Source organism: Danio rerio, chromosome 4, assembly GCF_052040795.2.
Source record: "Danio rerio strain M-AB ecotype USA chromosome 4, GRCz13ab, whole genome shotgun sequence".
In the NCBI taxonomy this organism is placed as follows: domain Eukaryota; kingdom Metazoa; phylum Chordata; class Actinopteri; order Cypriniformes; family Danionidae; genus Danio; species Danio rerio.
Window position 1 is genome coordinate 76,725,053 of NC_141024.2, and position 20,479 is coordinate 76,745,531.

Sequence of the window (20,479 nt, forward strand, 5' to 3'; positions counted from 1 at the left end):
TCCTAGCCAACAAGAAGCCACTTAACTTTCGCACATGGGCCGCCAAGGGAATCACACAACTTCAACATATCTTTATTAATAATAATCTGGCACCATTTCCCATATAGCCCAGACATACAGCATTGGGAGTAATTGCTTTTTGGAATACTTACAAATCAAATCATCAATTAAGTCAAAATTACCTAACCAATCAATCAATCTAGACCTTCCACCTCAAATCTCAGAGTTTATCAATATATCTCCCTCTAAAAAATTGCTCTCCCAAATATACAAAATGATATCAAAATCAGACAATGCATTAGTTCTACCAACCACTAAATGGCAAACAGACTTATCTATTAATCCCAATGCTGCATTCTGGACTCAAATTTGCAAAAACACATTTTCCATGACTAAAAATGCTAACTTACAACTTATACAGTACAAAGTACTTCACAGATCACATTTAACTGGGCAGAAATTATTTAAAATGGGTTTCACGTCAGAAATATGTTCACATTGCACACAAAACACTCCAGACACATATCTTCATGCCTTATGGCATTGCACTTCAATTAAATCATTTTGGGAAAAGGTTACTGACTCACTCTCCAACTTAATGGGTTGTCACATCCCACTGTGTCCCTCCCTCTGCATATTAGGTGACATATCCACAATCAATATAAATAATACAAATGGTCAGTTTCTGCTGGTGGCTCTAACTATCGCAAAGAAAACTATCCTCATGAACTGGAAATCAAGAAATACCATTCACATCTCATACTGGAAAAACTTATTAACAGAATACATCTCCATTGAAGATCTTCTTTGCCTGAAGCCATTCCCTAACAACACCTTCATCAGTATATAAACAAGAGGGGAGAGATAGGGTCAGGTAGATATGAGGAAGAAAAAAAAAATCTAATATTAAATCTAATTTAAAATAAATAAATCAATTGGAAAAAAAGTATAATGTAAACAATTAAAATAAAAGAATCATAATTCGGTCTTTATATACTTCTTTACTTTCCCTTTTGTTCTATTTGTTCCCCTTTTCTGTCTCTATCAATGATATTTATTCATTTTATTATTATTATTATTTATAATATTTGTTTTCTATTTATTATTATTATTATACATAAATTATTATTATTATTTTTTTTTATATACCAGTACTTTTCCTGACCAGTCCAACAACAGATAAAAAAAAAAAAGAAAAGGAAAAAGAAAGAGAAGAGGAGGAAAAGAAAAAAAAGAGATAGAAAAAAAATCTACTTACATGTACTAAATTCACAGGGTAAAGTGTAACGTAGGCATGGCAGCCTGGGCACTGCACTGGACTGATCCATGCCACACGTTACACTTTTTTTAATGCATCACAAAGCAACTGACAAACACTTTATACCTCAATGCCCATGACACAACTACACCCTCCTCAATTTATTGTTACAGCTGTTGTTCTTTTTATTATTATCATTATTATTAGTATTATTATTATTATTATTACCAACATGAGTATATTATAGTTATCAAGTTAATAATCTATCATACATATCTTTAATATTATTCTTCCATGTGGGTTTGTATAATTCATAATTAGCATTGATATAGTGTTTTCTTTTTTATTTATTTAGTTTTTATTATTATTATAAATTTTTTTTTGCTTATTCTCATTGCTCTGTTTGCTGAACTTTATTTATTTTATTTTTCACTCTTTTTGTTTCTTTTCTTTTTCTTCGACTCCTCCCCTTCATTTTCTGTTTTTTTATTTTATTTTTATTTTATTTTTTTATTATTATTATTTTATTAATTTTTGTTTATTATTATTAGTTTATTTTCTCTTTTCCTCTCTTTCCCCTTCTTACTACTATTTTTATTATTTATTATTATTATTATTGTTATTATTATTATTATTATTATTACTTGTCTTCTCCCTGATTTCCCATCCTCCCCTTTCCTCGACATCTTTGTCATAAATGGTATTACTTTTATTTTTTGTTATCATTATTATTATTACTGTTCTGACTTGTCCTGTTATCTTTTCATTATCATTATTACAAGTATTTATACCATTATCATTAGTAAGGTTGCAGTTGTTGTAGTTGTAACGGTAGTAGTTGTAGTAGTAGTAGTAGTAGTAGTAGTTGAAGTAGTAGACAGTGTAATAGTATCGATTGTTATTGAGTAATTGTTACGGAGATTATAGAAGTTGTAGTTCATGTAGTAGTAGATGTCATTGGTATAGTAGTAGCAGAAGTAGTAATGGTGTGGTTGTTACAGTAGTAGTAGTAGTCGTTGTTGGTGTAGTAATATCAGTAGTAGATGTTGTTGATGTAGATGTAGTAGAAGTGATTGTGGTGGTGGTAGTAGTAGTAGTAGTAGTAGACGTTGTTGTATTAGTTGTAGCAAACGCTATAGTAGTATCAGTAGTGGTAGTCGTTAGTAGACACTTTAGTAGTAGTAGTCGTGGTTGTGGCTGTAGTAGAAGCAGTAGTAGTTGTAATATAAGTAACTTTCTGTAGTAGTAGTTGGTGTAGCACTTGTGATTTATTATTATTGTTGTCAGTTATTAATGTTGTTCTTTCTCTCTTTTTACTCTCATATTTACTATCATACATTAATAAGCATTGTTGTTACTCCCTACCTCTGACTGGTTTCTTTATTTATGTTTTATCTATATCTGTGACACTTGCTTCATTTATTGACTGTTATTGTTCCTAACGTATGTACTCTGACCTATTCACCAAGTTACCTTAACATGTATACACACACTCACACGCACACACCCCTGCACATACCAGTACCTGACTATATTGTTGATGTTTTTGTTTTGTTGCTTTGTATTTGTTATCTGTTGATGTTTTCTTGTATTTGTATGATTTTTGCATATACTAATAAAAAAAAAAAAGATTAAAAAAAAAAAAAAGATCCTGTAGTAGAGCCATGTGTGTGCGTTTCTCGATGTGTGCTTCAGCTGATAAAGATTGTGTTATAAGTATTAGTGTTGTATATTCTTGCTCCTGGTTATATATTCTTTACAGAGCTCATCATTAGCAATTGTTTTCTTAATAAAAGAGTTATGTTTTGTGAGCTGATGAAACATTGTGTCCATCAGCCCTCACCTCTACTGCCTCGTCTGTGTTTCTGCAGCGCTTTAACAGTGATGAGTGTGTGAACTAACACTCTAATAATCCTCTACTGTTGATCAAATGAGCATGAGCTGACATTGACTGTTAAAGTCTCTTGTGTTGAGGAGAATGTCTTCAGTGCACTGACAGAATAAAGAGTAATAATGTCTGATCTCTTCTAGAAACACATGATCATGTAAATGCTGCAGTATAGTCAGGTGTGTGTGTGTGCAGATGATCTACCTGAGGACAGCAGGTGGTGTGTGTTCACTACTAAATGCTGCTGGATGATCTATAGACTGGTCACTCTTCAGAGACACACAGCTGGGCTCTGCTTCTGCTCTCCTCCGCTTTTGTAAGCTGAAACAGAGGAGATTAGAGTTCAGCGCTGCACACATATTGATTTTGTTCAAAAACTTTTTTTTTTTTGCAAAAACTCCTCTTCGACCATTAATTTAATTTTCACCAAATTTGACTCCGATCATCTTCAGACCATGCCAGGGCTCGAAATTGCGATCATTCTGGTCACATATGCGCCAAAATTTTTATCTATGCGACCTCAAAATATATTTGGGAGCATGTGTGAGAGTGCATAAAATTGTTGTGTGAGACCAGTTTTTACTGCAAAATGTTCAGCACATGCGTGGTATCGGGAGGCATTCATGAAGAATGCATCTCTGCAGTTGAAAAGCGAAACGCAGCGCTCAGGAATGGTTTAAAACAGTTGTCATGTCAACTTGCTGCAGTAAACAAAGCCAAGTCCGTAATGCTTGCCCCGCCTTCGCACTCTTCTTATTGGCCCACCACTGCTCTAGCACTGAATATCAGCTGTCAATCACTCAGTCAGCGCTTCTGGCTTGGGATGACAGAGAGAGCTACTACTGCGAAACACTGTAAAGCGCTGAAGAGGAGAATGAAAATAACACTGACAGATTTAGTTTTAGAAACCATCTAAAGTTACTGATAATGACACATCTTACTAGTGATCATGTGCTGAATGTTAATCCAACATCTACACTTTTGCAGGAGTGGATAAAAGACTTCCGTTGGCTTCAAGTCTGCTATGAAAAGTCTGTGGGATGGAGTTTTCAGGTAACTGTTTGCCACATCTAGCAGGAGAGCTTCTGTTTAATCCTTCATGTAATCGCCAGGGGCCTCATGTATGAAGACTTGCGGGGAAATCATACTAAAACATTGTGTACGCACAAAGCTGTAGATGTGCGTACGCAGTAAAGAATTCAGATGTATGAAACCAGAGCCGGCCCAAGGCATAAGCGAGCTAAGCGGCTGCTTAGGGCGCTATGGCCACCAGAGGGCCCCCAAGAGTGCATGAAATTACTAACTTTCGTTTTTGTTTTAGTTTGTTGGAGAGTTTGGTTATAGATTATGGGTGGGGCAAATATATCAATACGCTCTGGCGCCAATAATCGATATTTATCTAAATGTACAAAAGATCTGAATTAATTAATCTACTCTGACTGCAGCCATTTACCACTGTGACTGCAGTACACCCAGCTGCCACTAGGTGGCTCTTCCCGTAATGGTGGATCAACAATACATCAGAGACGCAGCAGCCTTTTTAACCACTGACAGATGAGCGATTGCAATTGTGAAACTTCATACAGGAATATGGGCTCACACTATTGAATTCCACCAAAATATATAAAGATATCAATAGGACAAGAACACATCATTTGAAGGGTTTTTCATTTGTTTAACGCTTGCAGACCTTTGCAAAGTCTTGTAGATGGTATTTTTGCTGAAAATATTAGAGAAATTAAAAAACTTTAAAATAATGCTCTTTTTTAATGGATGAGTAAATAACTAATGTTCTCCACTGCTGGAGGCATTATAAGTGCTCAGAGGAGTCTGTGCTCACCTTTCTGAGCATTCCAATCAGTTACTGTTCTTGAAGAAAATATATTAATCTAGTGGCAATGCAACATTTAGCATGATTAAAAATAAACCAGGGCTATGCATAAAACACATCAAATAGGTTGGCCAAGTTGTAATAAATGTCTTTAGTTTACAGAAAACTAGAAAGCAATACATTGCTATTTTAACTGTTTTCTAACATGCACAGTTGAAGTCAGAACTGTTAGCCCCCTGAATTATTAGCCCCCTGTTAATTTTTTCCCTAATTTCTGTTTAACAGAGAGCAGATTTTTTTCAACACATTTGTAAACATAATCGTTTTAATAACTCATTTCTAACCACTGATTTATTTCCTCTTTGTCATGATGACAGCACATAATATTAGACTAGATATTCATCAAGACACTTCTATACAGCTTAAAGTGTCATTTAAAGGCTTCACTAGGGTAATTGTGATGCTGCTGCTCTGACTAACTTAGAGATGAGCCCTCTATCTCTGCATTTTTCAGCTTGTTGAACAGTTGTGTGCTTTTTTTTACACAGTTGCAATACTATAAATGTGTGCTTTTAATGAAAGAAATGCATCTTATAACTTTGATGCATTTTTTACCCTTCATTTGCAAAATGTTTTATATGTCATGGTTGGTTTTCTTGTGATCAAATTTCACAGCCATGTAAAAAAACAAATATGTAGAAAATCTTAAAGAATAAACATTTTCTAGACAGATTTTCTGTGGAAAATGCTTCTTGATTTAATTTGATTTTGATTTAAAGTGATTTTTTTAGATATTTGAACTAGAAAATACAAAAAGTATATGTAAGAAAAAAAAAGCATATTTTATAATGTAAGCAACACAGCTACAGCAAATAAAATTGATAATGCGTGTTTTAAATTTAAAGTGTGCAAATAATCAAGGATTAACGATAATTTATCCTATTGTCTGCACCAAGGGGCCCCAAATAAAATTCTGCTTAGGGCCCCCTAAAGGCTTGGGCCGGCCCTGTATAAAACACTGCGTACGCTGAATCCCACGCATATTCTCTTTGTACATCCGAATGAACGTGAAACTGAGCGCAACATGCACAAGCACAAAACCCCTCCCTGCCTCCCCCCCATATGACTATATATATATATATATATCTGTCTGAATAACACATCATCATCTAGCTTCCTCTAGAAACCCAATGGCATTTCACTGTGATCTTCTCTTATGTAGAAAAAGCACATTACTGTGCAGCCACAGAGGGGTGGCCAAATGTGTGCATATAAACACTGCATCACTTTAACTTCCTCCACTACAGACATTTCACAAGTGTCCTTCCTCTACTGCCTCGTCTGTGTTTCTGCAGCGCTTTAACAGTGATGAGTGTGTGAACTAACACTCTAATAATCCTCTACTGTTGATCAAATGAGCATGAGCTGACATTGACTGTTAAAGGGTCACGAAACACCAGAACACATGTGTTTGAGCTGTTGACAGTCGTATATGTGTCCCACACTGCTATAAACACTATTAGGACACCTATATTTCACTAAAAAGTGTAAATTGGTTGTTTTTGCGTTATTTCAAGCAAATTCCTACTTCCGGTTTGAAACGAATTGTTGAAGCTGCGTCACGGTCATGAGATAATAGCGTGTATTCCAGCGTGCAGACTGGACGTCTGTGCCAGAGTGTGTCTTATTACGTCTTACAGTGTGCTGCATTAATGCATGAGTAAGGCTTGGTTCAAACCAATCAGCGCGCTCTATTGTGCAACTTCATTAATATTCATTACTGTCACAGTGTTTAGACGACAGAGACGCCACGTTGTGTTGGCAAAACAAGCGTGAAGTGTTGCTTTTATAGTTTGCTGCAGTGAAGTTTTGTTTTCATTTTCTCTCTGTGAGAGCGCAGCTGGAGTCACGTGTGGATTAACAGTGTACGCGACGCTCCACAACAATAACTTACGTGTCTAAGGAGGATTATTGTTTACCTGAGAGCTGTTCTCATCTGCAAACGCTGAGATCCAGATTCGCTGCTCGTCTCCTCTTCATAAAGACGCGGCTCTAGTTGCTGGTGATTGTCCTGTCTCTACAGATTTGGTAAGTGAGCGACCAGTAGGGTTGTAACGGTATGAATTTTTCACGGTATGATAATCGTCTAAAACAATACCACGGTTTGATGGTTTCGCGGTATACGGTATGTTACAAATGTTACAAAATAATAGAACAGTGAAGCAAATTTGACTTTTTCCAAATAATATATTTGTAGTTACTATAAACAACACCACTTACAATGAACAAATAAAAATAAGAAAATAATAAATAATGTGTCAAAGTCCAAATAAACATGGTGCAAATCCTCAGGAAAAAATAGATATAAATATTTACTATACTATAAATAGTTACATAACGAAACTAGATTCAATATGGAACATCTTTAGGTTTTATGTGCCAGCATGGATATGGTTGTCTGTGGATATGGATTTGGATATGGATGTCTGCAATGCAGATAAACAGCTGCATCTTCATTTGCGTCTTTTGAAAACAGCAAGAGCAGCAGTTCGTCTTTGCTGTGTCACTGTTTTGTCATGTTTCTGTGCTGCTGTGCATGCAAAAGTACTTAGTATGAGAATTATTTCATGCAAAACTTTTTTTTTTGCGTTTTATTTAGCCGCGCATAAATGTGTGCCTATCTCTCATTCCGTGTTGTTCAAAAAGCTTGGTCCACAAACAAAAGCGAAACCTATGCTTATTGGTTGTGATGTAGCGAGTTTGAACCAATCTGGGCATGGAGGAGGGACAATGCATCAATGTATCATGTCTGGTTTGTTCGGAGACACAGTGACGAGCGTTTCTTTGTCAAATCAGCGTTGTCAAATGTTAATGACGTAACCGCACTGATTCCGGAGCCTCTGAAAGTCTGCGAATGTTATGTGATACAGCACTGGAAAGCTGAGATTCTCTTCTTTATGCCAATCTGAATTGTATGAATCGGATCAAAAGTTATTAAACATTTAAGAGCAATACTTATTTTTAGCCGCGGGCGGCTGTCTCGGTCTTTAAGGCCCCGTTTACACTAATGCGTTTTAGTTTGAAAACGCATAAGTTTTGCTACGGTTACGCCAACCGTCCACACTACGCCGGAGTTCTCGAGCGCCGAAAACGGAGCGTTTCGAAAACGCTGGAGAGGCTGTTTTCATTTTGAAACGCTGCTGCTCCGTCTCAGTGTGGATGATGGAAAACGGAGACATCTGAAAACGGAGGCGGGGCTGCAGACGTTCGCCTCTCTGATTGGGGCTTTTCCTGAATATTAAGTAGCCTAACACACAGTTCAGTCCTGAATCTTCTCCGTGTAAGTTCAGACTTCGCAAGTTTGATCAAGGCTGCATCTCTTCTTCTCAGTTTGATATGGAAAAGCAGACTATACCGAGGACACGGGTAAATCTTCAAAGGGAACCGTGTACTTTATAACTTCATTCACATCACCCTGGCTTCGTTGTTTCACTTTCTCAACAATAAAATGTAAACATGATTTAAGGAACTGCCTATTTTCATTTTAATATTAGCAACTTAGACAGCAGACATGTTGAGGCGCCGTGCTGCATAAGATGAGCGTCATCTTCACTGTCTGGATATTTATAACAAAACGGAGCCGATAACAACTGCCTCCTTTCAATTTCAGTGAAAATACGAAACATCCCCTCTCTTTTGCTGAGTATCAGTTTTAAGAATCGATAATGGCCATTTTAAAAGTATAACATACAATAAATTTATACATTATAGGAAATAAAGGCAAGCGATAAGTCAATATACAGAATGTACGTGGTTACATTAATCATTAACTTATCTTTGCGCTCAGCCAAAACACGTCAACTGAGAACAAGTAATAGATTCCAATGCCCAAAGTCGGGGAATATGTCGTTAGATAAAGACAACAAGATGAATGAAATATCCCGTTTAATAAATATAGTGAGATTAGATCCAGCGGGAGATGCTTGATGAGAAGTCCGACTAGCAGAGCTCTCATCTGGGTAGATGGGCTGCAGCGCTTGCCCGAGAGCGTCTGTGTGGTCACGTGATGTGCGTTTTCAGCGTTTTGGTGTGGACGGAGAGCAGTTCAGAAACGCTGGGTAAAACGCGAGTGTGGACGCGGATCGTTTTCATTCTAAAACGCCGTTTTAAAACTAAAACGTACTAGTGTAAACGGGGCCTAAGGGTTAAAACCGTTGATGTGCAATTGTTCATGGTATGATAATCGTGCACGTTCAAATCGTGGTAAACCGTCATACCGGTATATTGTTACAACCCTAGCGACCAGTGCTCTTTGTTTATTCAGTTCGTATTTTATTCGTATCAAACAAACTATTGCACCGAGTGCAATAGTTAGCACTAACAGTTACAACCAAACTATAACCTCATGTTGGATTTTGTGACCGGAATAACACACGCGGCTTTCTGACGCTACCTGCCATGTGCATCTAAGTTTCCGGGAAATGCTGAGTTTTTTTTTCTCTCATTCGCCGTGCGGTATCAAACATTGCATGAAAAATACACGCTTACAGCAGTCCTCGAATCAAATATCTCGTTTGTCGGGAGGGACATGAATGAATTCCCTGAATGAAAGAGCCAAACTGCAGTTAAAGTCCAACATTTAATAATTTGGCAAATAATTCGACTACAGATGTCCATGTAAACAGTCACATTGTCCGCTGTGGTTGTGTGTTTTGACTCTGAAACTCGCGCGTGCCCAAATAGACACTCCCACACCAAGCCGCTTTTCTTCCTCCGAAACTCCCCCCTAAACAGAGCTGGACACGCCCACTTTTCTGACTTTTTCCAAAGTAGAGGTGTGAAAACACCCTGCTGACACGAGGGGCTTTCATGGCCCTTTAAAGTCTCTTGTGTTGAGGAGAATGTCTTCAGTGCACTGACAGAATAAAGAGTAATAATGTCTGATCTCTTCTAGAAACACATGATCATGTAAATGCTGCAGTATAGTCAGGTGTGTGTGTGTGCAGATGATCTACCTGAGGACAGCAGGTGGTGTGTGTTCACTACTAAATGCTGCTGGATGATCTATAGACTGGTCACTCTTCAGAGACACACAGCTGGGCTCTGCTTCTGCTCTCCTCCGCTTTTGTAAGCTGAAACAGAGGAGATTAGAGTTCAGCGCTGCACACATATTGATTTTGTTCAAAAACTTTTTTTTTTTTGCAAAAACTCCTCTTCGACCATTAATTTAATTTTCACCAAATTTGACTCCGATCATCTTCAGACCATGCCAGGGCTCGAAATTGCGATCATTCTGGTCACATATGCGCCAAAATTTTTATCTATGCGACCTCAAAATATATTTGGGAGCATGTGTGAGAGTGCATAAAATTGTTGTGTGAGACCAGTTTTTACTGCAAAATGTTCAGCACATGCGTGGTATCGGGAGGCATTCATGAAGAATGCATCTCTGCAGTTGAAAAGCGAAACGCAGCGCTCAGGAATGGTTTAAAACAGTTGTCATGTCAACTTGCTGCAGTAAACAAAGCCAAGTCCGTAATGCTTGCCCCGCCTTCGCACTCTTCTTATTGGCCCACCACTGCTCTAGCACTGAATATCAGCTGTCAATCACTCAGTCAGCGCTTCTGGCTTGGGATGACAGAGAGAGCTACTACTGCGAAACACTGTAAAGCGCTGAAGAGGAGAATGAAAATAACACTGACAGATTTAGTTTTAGAAACCATCTAAAGTTACTGATAATGACACATCTTACTAGTGATCATGTGCTGAATGTTAATCCACCATCTACACTTTTGCAGGAGTGGATAAAAGACTTCCGTTGGCTTCAAGTCTGCTATGAAAAGTCTGTGGGATGGAGTTTTCAGGTAACTGTTTGCCACATCTAGCAGGAGAGCTTCTGTTTAATCCTTCATGTAATCGCCAGGGGCCTCATGTATGAAGACTTGCGGGGAAATCATACTAAAACATTGTGTACGCACAAAGCTGTAGATGTGCGTACGCAGTAAAGAATTCAGATGTATGAAACACTGCGTACGCTGAATCCCACGCATATTCTCTTTGTACATCCGAATGAACGTGAAACTGAGCGCAACATGCACGAGCACAAAACCCCTCCCTGCCTCCCCCCCATATGACTATATATATATATATATATATCTGTCTGAATAACACATCATCATCTAGCTTCCTCTAGAAACCCAATGGCATTTCACTGTGATCTTCTCTTATGTAGAAAAAGCACATTACTGTGCAGCCACAGAGGGGTGGCCAAATGTGTGCATATAAACACTGCATCACTTTAACTTCCTCCACTACAGACATTTCACAAGTGTCCTTCCTCTACTGCCTCGTCTGTGTTTCTGCAGCGCTTTAACAGTGATGAGTGTGTGAACTAACACTCTAATAATCCTCTACTGTTGATCAAATGAGCATGAGCTGACATTGACTGTTAAAGTCTCTTGTGTTGAGGAGAATGTCTTCAGTGCACTGACAGAATAAAGAGTAATAATGTCTGATCTCTTCTAGAAACACATGATCATGTAAATGCTGCAGTATAGTCAGGTGTGTGTGTGTGCAGATGATCTACCTGAGGACAGCAGGTGGTGTGTGTTCACTACTAAATGCTGCTGGATGATCTATAGACTGGTCACTCTTCAGAGACACACAGCTGGGCTCTGCTTCTGCTCTCCTCCTCTCATGTGAGCTGAAACAGAGGAGATTTTTAAGTTTTAACATGAAACACAAACAGTAAATGTTTTCTCCACTCTTTAAAGGGGCATGCGACACCTCAGTTTAAATACACTGCAAATCAATACTTTCCCCCTCTGTTGTACTGATATATTAGAGCTGCTCGATTATGGGAACATCATAATCATGATTATTTTGGTCATAAATCTGCAGGACGCCGGCCCTCCAGGAACAAGTTTGGTGACCCCTGGTTTATATTAGTGAGTCTTCAGTGATTTGTATTGTGTGTTTTTTGTATTTTGTTTTTAAATTTTCTATTTGGTTGTGGTGATTTCTTTCAAATAAGTGTTAAACAATCATGACTAAACGATCAGTATGGTGAAACGTATTGAATGGAGAGTCAGGTGAATCATCACACTCCTGGTGTATACTGAAGGATTCATGCTGTAAACTTATTTTGTGTCTGGAGTGTGTTTAATAGATTCTCTCATGCTGGCTACACTAATCAGCAGCCTACAAACAAAAGAAGCCAATTAGCCAACAAAGTGACGTCATAGTTCCTCCACTCTATTGAGTCAGTCTCAGTAAAGCCTCAGTAACTAGCCAGACAGTCATGTGTGAATTGTGAAGCGGGCTAAATCTAAAAACAGCTGAATTTTTTAATAAGTGCACTTTTTTTGCTTTTATTCTTGCCATAATAAAGAATATATTCGTAGAGTAACTCATATTCTGCTGCCATTAATATTTTAATAAACTTTAAAAGATAAAACTGTGTTTTTATATGAACAAAAGCAAGTGATGCATCACAGTTTGATAAAAAATGGTTCTAAAAACCCTTAAAATCAGGCTACTTCTGTTTATCCATTTGATTTTACGCTGGGTTTCCTTTGAGTGGCCCCTGTCGTTTTAAAGAATATCACAATGGCAAACATAGCAGGTATAAAAGCCTCATCCATTTCGCAAGCTGCCATGTGCGCGCACAGTCTGCGGAGGTGCGTGATGCTGCGCCAGGTGAAAGCATAAATCCAGATTAAAGTAACTGCGTCAGTCTGGAGCAGTTTAGAGTCACGGCGAATGAAGTTCTGCACAAGACTTTTGGCCAGCGGAGAAATTAAAATGGTCGTGCCCAACTGAGTCTGGTTCTCTCAAGGTTTTTTTTCTTCACTACCATCAGGTGAAGTTTTTTTTCCCTCTCCGCTGTCGCCTGAACTGAACTTAAAAACTAAAACCTGAACCACACTGTTCCAGTTACTATGACCATTTATGTGAAGCTGCTTTGACACGATCTACATTGTAAAAGCGCTGTACAAATACAGCTGAATTGAATTGAATTGAATTTAGAGTCTGATGTGGACTCAACATTACCCTGATCAACATGCTGGAGAACAACAGCGAGTAAACCCCAGATAATAACACACAATCACTCACTTTAACACATGGGGTCCCTACTGTTATCTATGGGAACCTTATAGGAACCTTCAGGGAACTTTAATAGTGTACTGGGATGTTGAAGCCTCAGCACGAGAAACATCAGAGACATTATTACATGAAGATAAAAATAGCCTACACACACACACACACAGAGAGGGAGAGAGAGAGCAATATTCCTGTCTTGTAGACAATAATCATGATGATGTTGTGTACTGTGCCCCGTCAGGACTCATACCTGCTGCTTCCAGAAGAGTGTGTGTCCTCCATGATGGATGTGTAGAGTGTGATGTCCAGCAGAAAGTCTAGCAGACACTGAGAAACAATCACAGATGTGCAGTCATTGATCAGCCTTCATCATTCAGCAGAATAGATCAGCAGCTGTACACACTCACATCACGAGCTTCAGTAAACTAATGAAGGATTACAGCCATCAACACACATCATACATACCGCCTCAGATAAACCCCACACGCGTCCTTGAATCCTTTCAGCGCGTTTATATTACACAATATATTTAAAGAGCTTATGCACTGCAGACGACGCTGATTCTGTGTCTAAAATGGCGGAATTAACCCTTTCTTTCACTTTCCTTTCTAAAAAAAGTGCGAAGCAGCATAGGTTGCCAGATCCCGGAAAGGAAGGATAAGGGCGCTTCTATCGGGTGGCCAGAGCAGTCAGAGCCCGTGTCAACAAGTCTGCTCACCCTTCTTACTGCCAGCCGTACATCTAAAAAATAATAAAACTGAGCGGCGTGTATTTATCGATGCTTTAATGAACTCACAAGGATCAACTGCACAGAGAAAGAAATAACAGAATGAGGAGTGAACAGGCTGTAGTAGAAGTATGCGGATTGAGACGACTGATATCTTACACTGCAGTTTTCTGTTATGTATTTCTCATGTGTTGATTATTTATTTAAGTTAGACGATATGTCATATATTACATACTTTATATTGCTTTGCCAATACTCTACTAAATGTCATGTTAATAATGTAACCTGAACTTAACATCAGTAACATACAGCTACTAATAATTAGCCTACAAACAACTCTTATTATTAACAGTTTATAATAATATTACATCATGTAAACACTCTTAATTCAACATCATTTCAAGAAAGAAAACAGTGTTATGTTAAAGTGTGTTAGGTGTGTATCAGTGGACAGTAAGTCACAGCAGCACAGACTCAGAGTCAGTAAAGTAACTGCGTCAGTCTGCAGCTCCGGCAGTTTACAGTCTGATGTGGACTCAACATTACCTTGATCAACATGCTGGAGAACAACAGCGAGTAAACCCCAGATAATAACACACAATCACTCACTTTAACACAAGGCATAAACTTTGTTGTTTATGTGAACCTGATAATAAGAGCGTTCAGGGAGCGTCAGGAGCGCGCGCCCGCAGTTAAACACAGTCACTTCAATACACGACAAACATCTGCGACATTATTACATGAAGAAACCCAGCTGCTGCTGTTACATCAACACATCATACTTACCGGCTCAGATAAACCCTACACATGTCCTCGAGTTCTTCCAGCGCGTTTACATTTTACTTTATAGCAGTTTTAAAGAGTTTCCTGCTTTCCAGACGATAGACTCCGTGTGTCTAAAATGGCGGCGATAACTGCGCATGTTCACTTTCATATCTGGAGGGTGCGGAACAACACGGGTTGCCAGATCCCGAATTAACGCCCATCGTAAACACACACAGCAGACTCAGTGGCGCCTGTGTGGGGTGTTGTCGAGAGAGGAGTCAGAGCCCCAGTGTCAATACGTCTGGTCACCCTCCGTAAAGTTGGCACCCCATAAAAATGAATAATCCCCAACACTATGCTGTTCATGTTTACTATGCTGTTCATTGGTGTTGGTTTGGTGTCTGATATATTAAGCTTTATTTTTGTAAAAATAACTTTCCACCTCATGTTGCTCAAATCTCTGGGTTTGTGCTGTTAAAACACACGCTGCATCTACTTCCCTGGTTTAGACATTTATAAGCAGAATAATTCAGCAGCTGTGTGTGCATGTATGTGCAGCCGGCTCCTCTACATCACACACAGCACTACAGCTGCATTAGATCTGTCAGGATGAAAATAAACAGAAGCTGGAGAATGAATACTAAACATGTTTTCAGTTCAGAAAAAATCAAATGTCATCTGACAACGCATTAATAATGAACAACTCTGTCACTGACAATCCTGAGGAGATTTCTAACTGTGCAACCCAGTTTTATAGTAAATGACATAGCTCACTTAATGAACTCACTAATGTAGAACTTTTCTTAGCAGCGTATCAGAAAATATTAATAACATTTACACTGATCCTGGAACTCATGCGATGAAGATTTAAATACAGATTGTAGAAAGAGTCTTAAAGAAAGTAAATCTCCTGTTAGTGTGGGGTTGACAGGGGAACTTTACAAAACTTTCTGTAATATTCTTGCACTTTTTTTACTTGCCGTCTTTAAAGAATCAACTATTATTGGAGAACATCCAGCTCCACTAAAAGGAGGAGTAATTACACTAAGAGCACAATCTAACAAACACTAAATGTACTCGGAGAATTGAAGACCAATTAGTTATTTAAACATTAGCTGTGTTTTATGGAAGGTAAATCCTGACGATTTTAAATAAATCAAATAAAGGATGGAAATTAAACTGAAAACCAGATTAACAATTCACTATAAAACACTGTTCACTAAACATCTGCCAAACCTGAAAATGCACTGATTTAATTTTCATTTTCACTGTGACAACACATCGTCCCTGTCAAATCCATAATTAAAACAAAGTTTCTGATTTCACATTTCATTTTCTCTGCATTTCTGCATCAAGACTGACAATATTAAAATGACAATCCAAACTGAAGAATAAAACACAAACACAATGTTTGTTATTGATGTTCTCGCTATAATAGTGACACGATTCTAATTAAAATGCACATTTAAGCTTTTCTTTTGTTGAAACTTTTTTGTATTTCAGTTTTCATTTTTGATATTATTTTCAGTGCAACCTGTATGAAAGCCTATGCTAATGAGTGGGCGGGGCATATTCAAGTGACGTCGAGTGCTTTCACACACAGAGGCCGAGGGCAGAAGCACGGTGTTGCTGGATGGGACAGTATGAGTTACTAATGTATATAACAGAAGTAAAATGGCTAAAACTGTTAGTCAGCCTTTACATGAAGCAGCTGCTGCACTGGTACAGCAAGAGGAACAGAAGACACAGGAGAACCAGCCGTCATCCCCCAGCAGGAGTCACGGGCTTCTTCTGTGGTTTGGGGAAGAACAAACACACACTGCAGACACAGTTGGTTTTAGGTTTGAAATTTGCCGGACATTCACACACGCAATTTTAGGGATCATCTGCGAATTATCATATTCAGTTTTGGCAGAAATTTAGTGAACAGAGTTTTATAAGGAAATTGTTAATCTGTGTAAGAGTTGAAATATTGCAAATATTTTTGATGTCTTTGACAATTCAAAACATGAGCAGAAAATAGGGACTGGTGACTCCACAACCCAGCAGGGGGGAATGCGGGAAAAACCAGTTCCTGCTGCATTTGCATCTGAGTCTGCTGAAACTCGGCTTCATCCCCCCAACTCACGCATATGGTCATTTCAATGTCTGAATGTTCTAGATTAACCAAACTGACTTTATCTATCATGTTTGATATCATTGGAAATGTCTCAGTGAGACTGGTACAATGGTCTCATTCTCTCACAAATAGACATAATCAAAACAATAAATATACAACTTCAGGTATCTTTTGAACCACTGTGAAGGGTGTGACTTTTCCACAGGCAGCACCAAGTGTGAATGCCTTTTGTTATACACACACCCCCTTCCTTGAGGGGATTCTTGGATTATTTAAGGTAAGGTATGAGAAATGCTCAGGGCGATTCTGCTTAACCAGATCAGCTCGTAACAGAGCTTACGCTCCACGTTATGTATAATTTGAAGTCAGGTCTGCATCTTTTCATCTTGGATTTATCTTTGATAATTGGATGTTTTGTATTGATCATTTATGAATTGACTGATTGAATTGGCATAATACATTTACCTGACTAATAAATTGTAATGTTTGACCATATTTTGCTCACTCTGTAATTATTAATTCAAGTAGATTACGCTGTATCCTTGTTTCCGCACGTCTTGCGTCAGGTCAGTAGACGGACTAAAATCCAATTGAGATGGAGCATTGGCACACTAATTGTGTTTTAGAGATCCGGCTGACTCTTGATATTGATTCATGTGTACTTAGGTGGAAAGGGCGATAACTTCCGTCTAGGTCAACAAGGTGTTGCACGACTAACCTAGATTGGGTACCCGACCTTTGTTTGAAGGTAATATTATTCTAAATTAAGTTCATATGGGAAACCATGGGCCTGGTGAAAACCAAAGTTACTATAGAGTCCAGTAGTCGGGTACATTTATAATAATGCCCTAACCTCTAATTAGAAATGATGATTGTCTTAACTCAAAGGTGTACATCTAAGCGGGACTAACTAAAGTATTTTAGAACGAGCGCGCTGGTAGCGGCCATCTAAAGTATTAGTCAATTTACCTCTGTTTAATATACAAGACTGACCGGAGTGTGACCGTGAGGGACGCCTTCGGCCGAGGCGATTTCTCTGAGCGACATGAGCACCCGAATGAACGGATGTAATAGTTACTAGTGAAGACAAACGGTTCAAACATTTATCTAAATTACATATCGATATAATCTTCTTAATGTTTCATGATTGGAGTCAGATAAAACGAGGATAAATATATTAATATTCTAAACCACCTCATACTCAAACTGGAGTCAGATATGAGTTAAACTTAAGGTGAATCAACATTGTGCACTGGAAAGACCGAACATGCAGTGAACCTTCATCCACCAGTGGACACCGGCATTAAGCCAACTGGGTGGACCCTACATCTGGTTTTCATTTTAATTTCCATCGTTGATTTGATTTATTTAAAATTGTCAGGATTTACTTTCCATAGTGGTTCCATCCAAAAATGCTAATGAAATGCATGTGCAAAACTGGAATATGGCTTAGAAGACGTGTGAATGAAGCAGCGTTTCTATCCAAGTCAAAGAGAACACAAACGTCACTTCCTGATGAACTGAAGCCAAATATCAACAGTGAAAACTGAATTTACCGCAGTAGAAGAAGCTGCAGGAATCTTTTCTTCAGTTAATAAATGACTTTGCAGACGATGTCCACACACAATGAATGCGCAGTGGAGTTTGAAGGTGTGAGACGCGGAGCACAGATGCTCTTGACAGCTCTGGAGGTCATCAATGATATAATAACACCAATACTGAAACAGTTTAAAAATGACCAGATGTTGTAAAGTGTGCTCTGCAGCCTGCTGGATTATCTATTCACACACACTTTCATCATCACATGATCTCTTATAACACAGTCACATGACCTTTATAATGCTCATACTGGAGTGTGATCAGTAAAAGTGTCTCCATCGTAGTTTAAGCACATATTTCCTCACTGAATAAACTGTTTCTCCTGCTCAGTTATGCGCATGTGTGTTTTATCTGCATTTTCAACATTAATATGTGTCTTGGCGTCTCCATCAACAGATTCTGTATGCACATCTCCAACATGAGCATTACAATAGGTGTGTGGAAACAGCTGACACCAACATTTACTCTGATATTGGACAAATAATTAAACATCTTTAAATATGATCATTGACCGAGAACGATCAGGCTTTCTGAAGAGACGGCTTATTGGGAATAACAGTAGAGTAATTCCTGACCTAACTGACTATAACTATTTCATACTAGAGGACAGTTTAATGTTAATTATTGACTTTTATAAAGCATTTGACACTGCTGAACACTCTATGATGAATTTTCTGGCTTTGCTATTTTTCCTAAATGCAATTCAACTCTTTATAAAGGCTGCAGCAGCTCATCCAGTTCTCTCACGGGGTTTAAATGAGCCGTGGGATCCGGCAAGGACGCCCTATAACATCTGTTCTTTTTTATTAGTTGCGCAATAATGGCTACTCATATTTAAAACTCTCATTTTCAAAGAATTTCAGTGTTTGACAGAAACTAAACTCAGTCCATTAGCTGATGACACTACAGTCTTCATCAAAACTGGTAAAGAAGTGACGAGTGTTAGTAATTATGTTGAGTTTTCTGAGGTCTCTGGATTAAAGAGGAATAAGAGGAACTGGGTTTCATTCGCTATTAAAGACTGTCCCTTAAAATAAATTAAACACACTGTCACATACACTTAAAGCCCCCCTTTGAATTTCTTTTTCTGTTTAAATATTCACCAGATGATGTTGAACAGGTTGAGGAAATGTTCACAGTATGTCTGATAATGTTTGTTCTTCTGGAGAAAGTCTGATTAGTTTTATTTGGGCTAGAATAAAAGCAGTTTTTAATTGTTTAAACACCATTTTAAGCTCAATATTATTCGCCCCTTTAAGCTATATTAGTTTCAGATAGTCTCCAGAATAAACCACTGTTATACAATGACTTGCCTAATTACCCTAACTTTACCCTAATTACCCTAGTGAAGCCTTTACATGTCACTTTAAGCTGTATAGAAGTGTCTTGAAGAATATCTAGACTAATATTATTTACTGTCATCATGATGAAGAGGAAATAAATCAGTGATTAGAGATGAGTTATTAACACTGTTATGTGCAGAAATGTGTTGGAGAAATCTGCTCTCTGATAAACAGACATTGGAGAATAAATAAACAGGGAGTGAATAATGCTGACTTCAACTGTACATTGGTGTAATAATACATAAGGATTTGAAGCAAAGAAATGAATTAAAGTGTAAGCCCACCGTTGAAAAGATCCAAAACAGATATAACACGTGATTAATGAGAGATCTGTCCTTATATGGTGGTGTGTTGCTGTCTAATGCAGAAGGAATATCAAACTCTGTATACATGTTAATGTCAATGGTGTTGTTAAGGAATTGCGAATTTTATATAAGAGCAAAGACTTTGGGGGCCTTAAAGTGTTCAATTTGACGGATCTCAACGACGTATTTAAGATAAAATGGATAATTGAACACATTAAAAATAAAGAAAGTGTGTGGCATATCTTTCCAAACGTTATATTTAACTCTTTGAGTGACTCTTTATGAATTTTAAGTGCTCACTGCAGAGCAGCATGAGCAGAGCTGAGCTCCAGCATCGGGGAGAGTTTGAGCTCCAGCATCAGGGAGAGTTTGAGCTCCAGCATCAGGGAGAGTTTGAGCTCCAGCTCCGCCTTGCTGCACTTCTTCTACTAGTGATGTCATTGGGGGGGTTGGGGTTAGAGGAGGGCATTCAAACAGCTTATAGGAGGAGGAGCTGCAGCTGGAGCCCGAGTGTCTCTGCAGCATATCATACATTTCCCTT

The 20,479-nt window shown here is 38.3% G+C and overlaps 2 protein-coding genes and 1 long non-coding RNA gene across 51 annotated transcripts in view; 1 reads left to right on the forward strand and 2 right to left on the reverse strand.

Moving 5' to 3' along the window:
* Positions 1 to 20,479, reverse strand: part of LOC148682569 (uncharacterized) — a 1,090,975-nt gene that overhangs the window by 794,848 nt on the left and 275,648 nt on the right. The window lies entirely within an intron of this gene.
* The window catches only part of LOC567883 (NOD-like receptor C), an 89,213-nt gene that overhangs the window by 67,154 nt on the left and 1,580 nt on the right, over positions 1 to 20,479 (reverse strand). For 12 of the 48 annotated variants that reach the window (XR_015483940.1, XR_015483942.1, XR_015483941.1 and 9 more), the window contains 4 exons: positions 13,331 to 13,407; positions 11,564 to 11,680; positions 9,993 to 10,109; positions 3,351 to 3,467 (listed from right to left, as the gene is read on the reverse strand). Coding sequence is in view for 16 of the 48 variants with exons in the window: in XM_087249688.1 (XP_087105814.1) it covers positions 3,351 to 3,467; positions 9,993 to 10,109; positions 11,564 to 11,680; positions 13,331 to 13,362 (383 nt within the window). In the remaining 32 variants the exon portion in view is untranslated. Of the gene's footprint in view, positions 1 to 3,350; positions 3,524 to 9,937; positions 10,110 to 11,563; positions 11,681 to 13,330; positions 13,483 to 14,593; positions 14,730 to 20,479 lie in introns of those variants that run through there. The other 36 variants (XR_015483957.1, XR_015483959.1, XR_015483956.1 and 33 more) reach the window with 12 other exon arrangements.
* Positions 11,868 to 14,709, forward strand: LOC147845330 (uncharacterized). The gene is made up of 2 exons (XR_015484378.1): positions 11,868 to 12,728; positions 13,006 to 14,709. It is a non-coding gene; the product is annotated as an uncharacterized LOC147845330 (long non-coding RNA).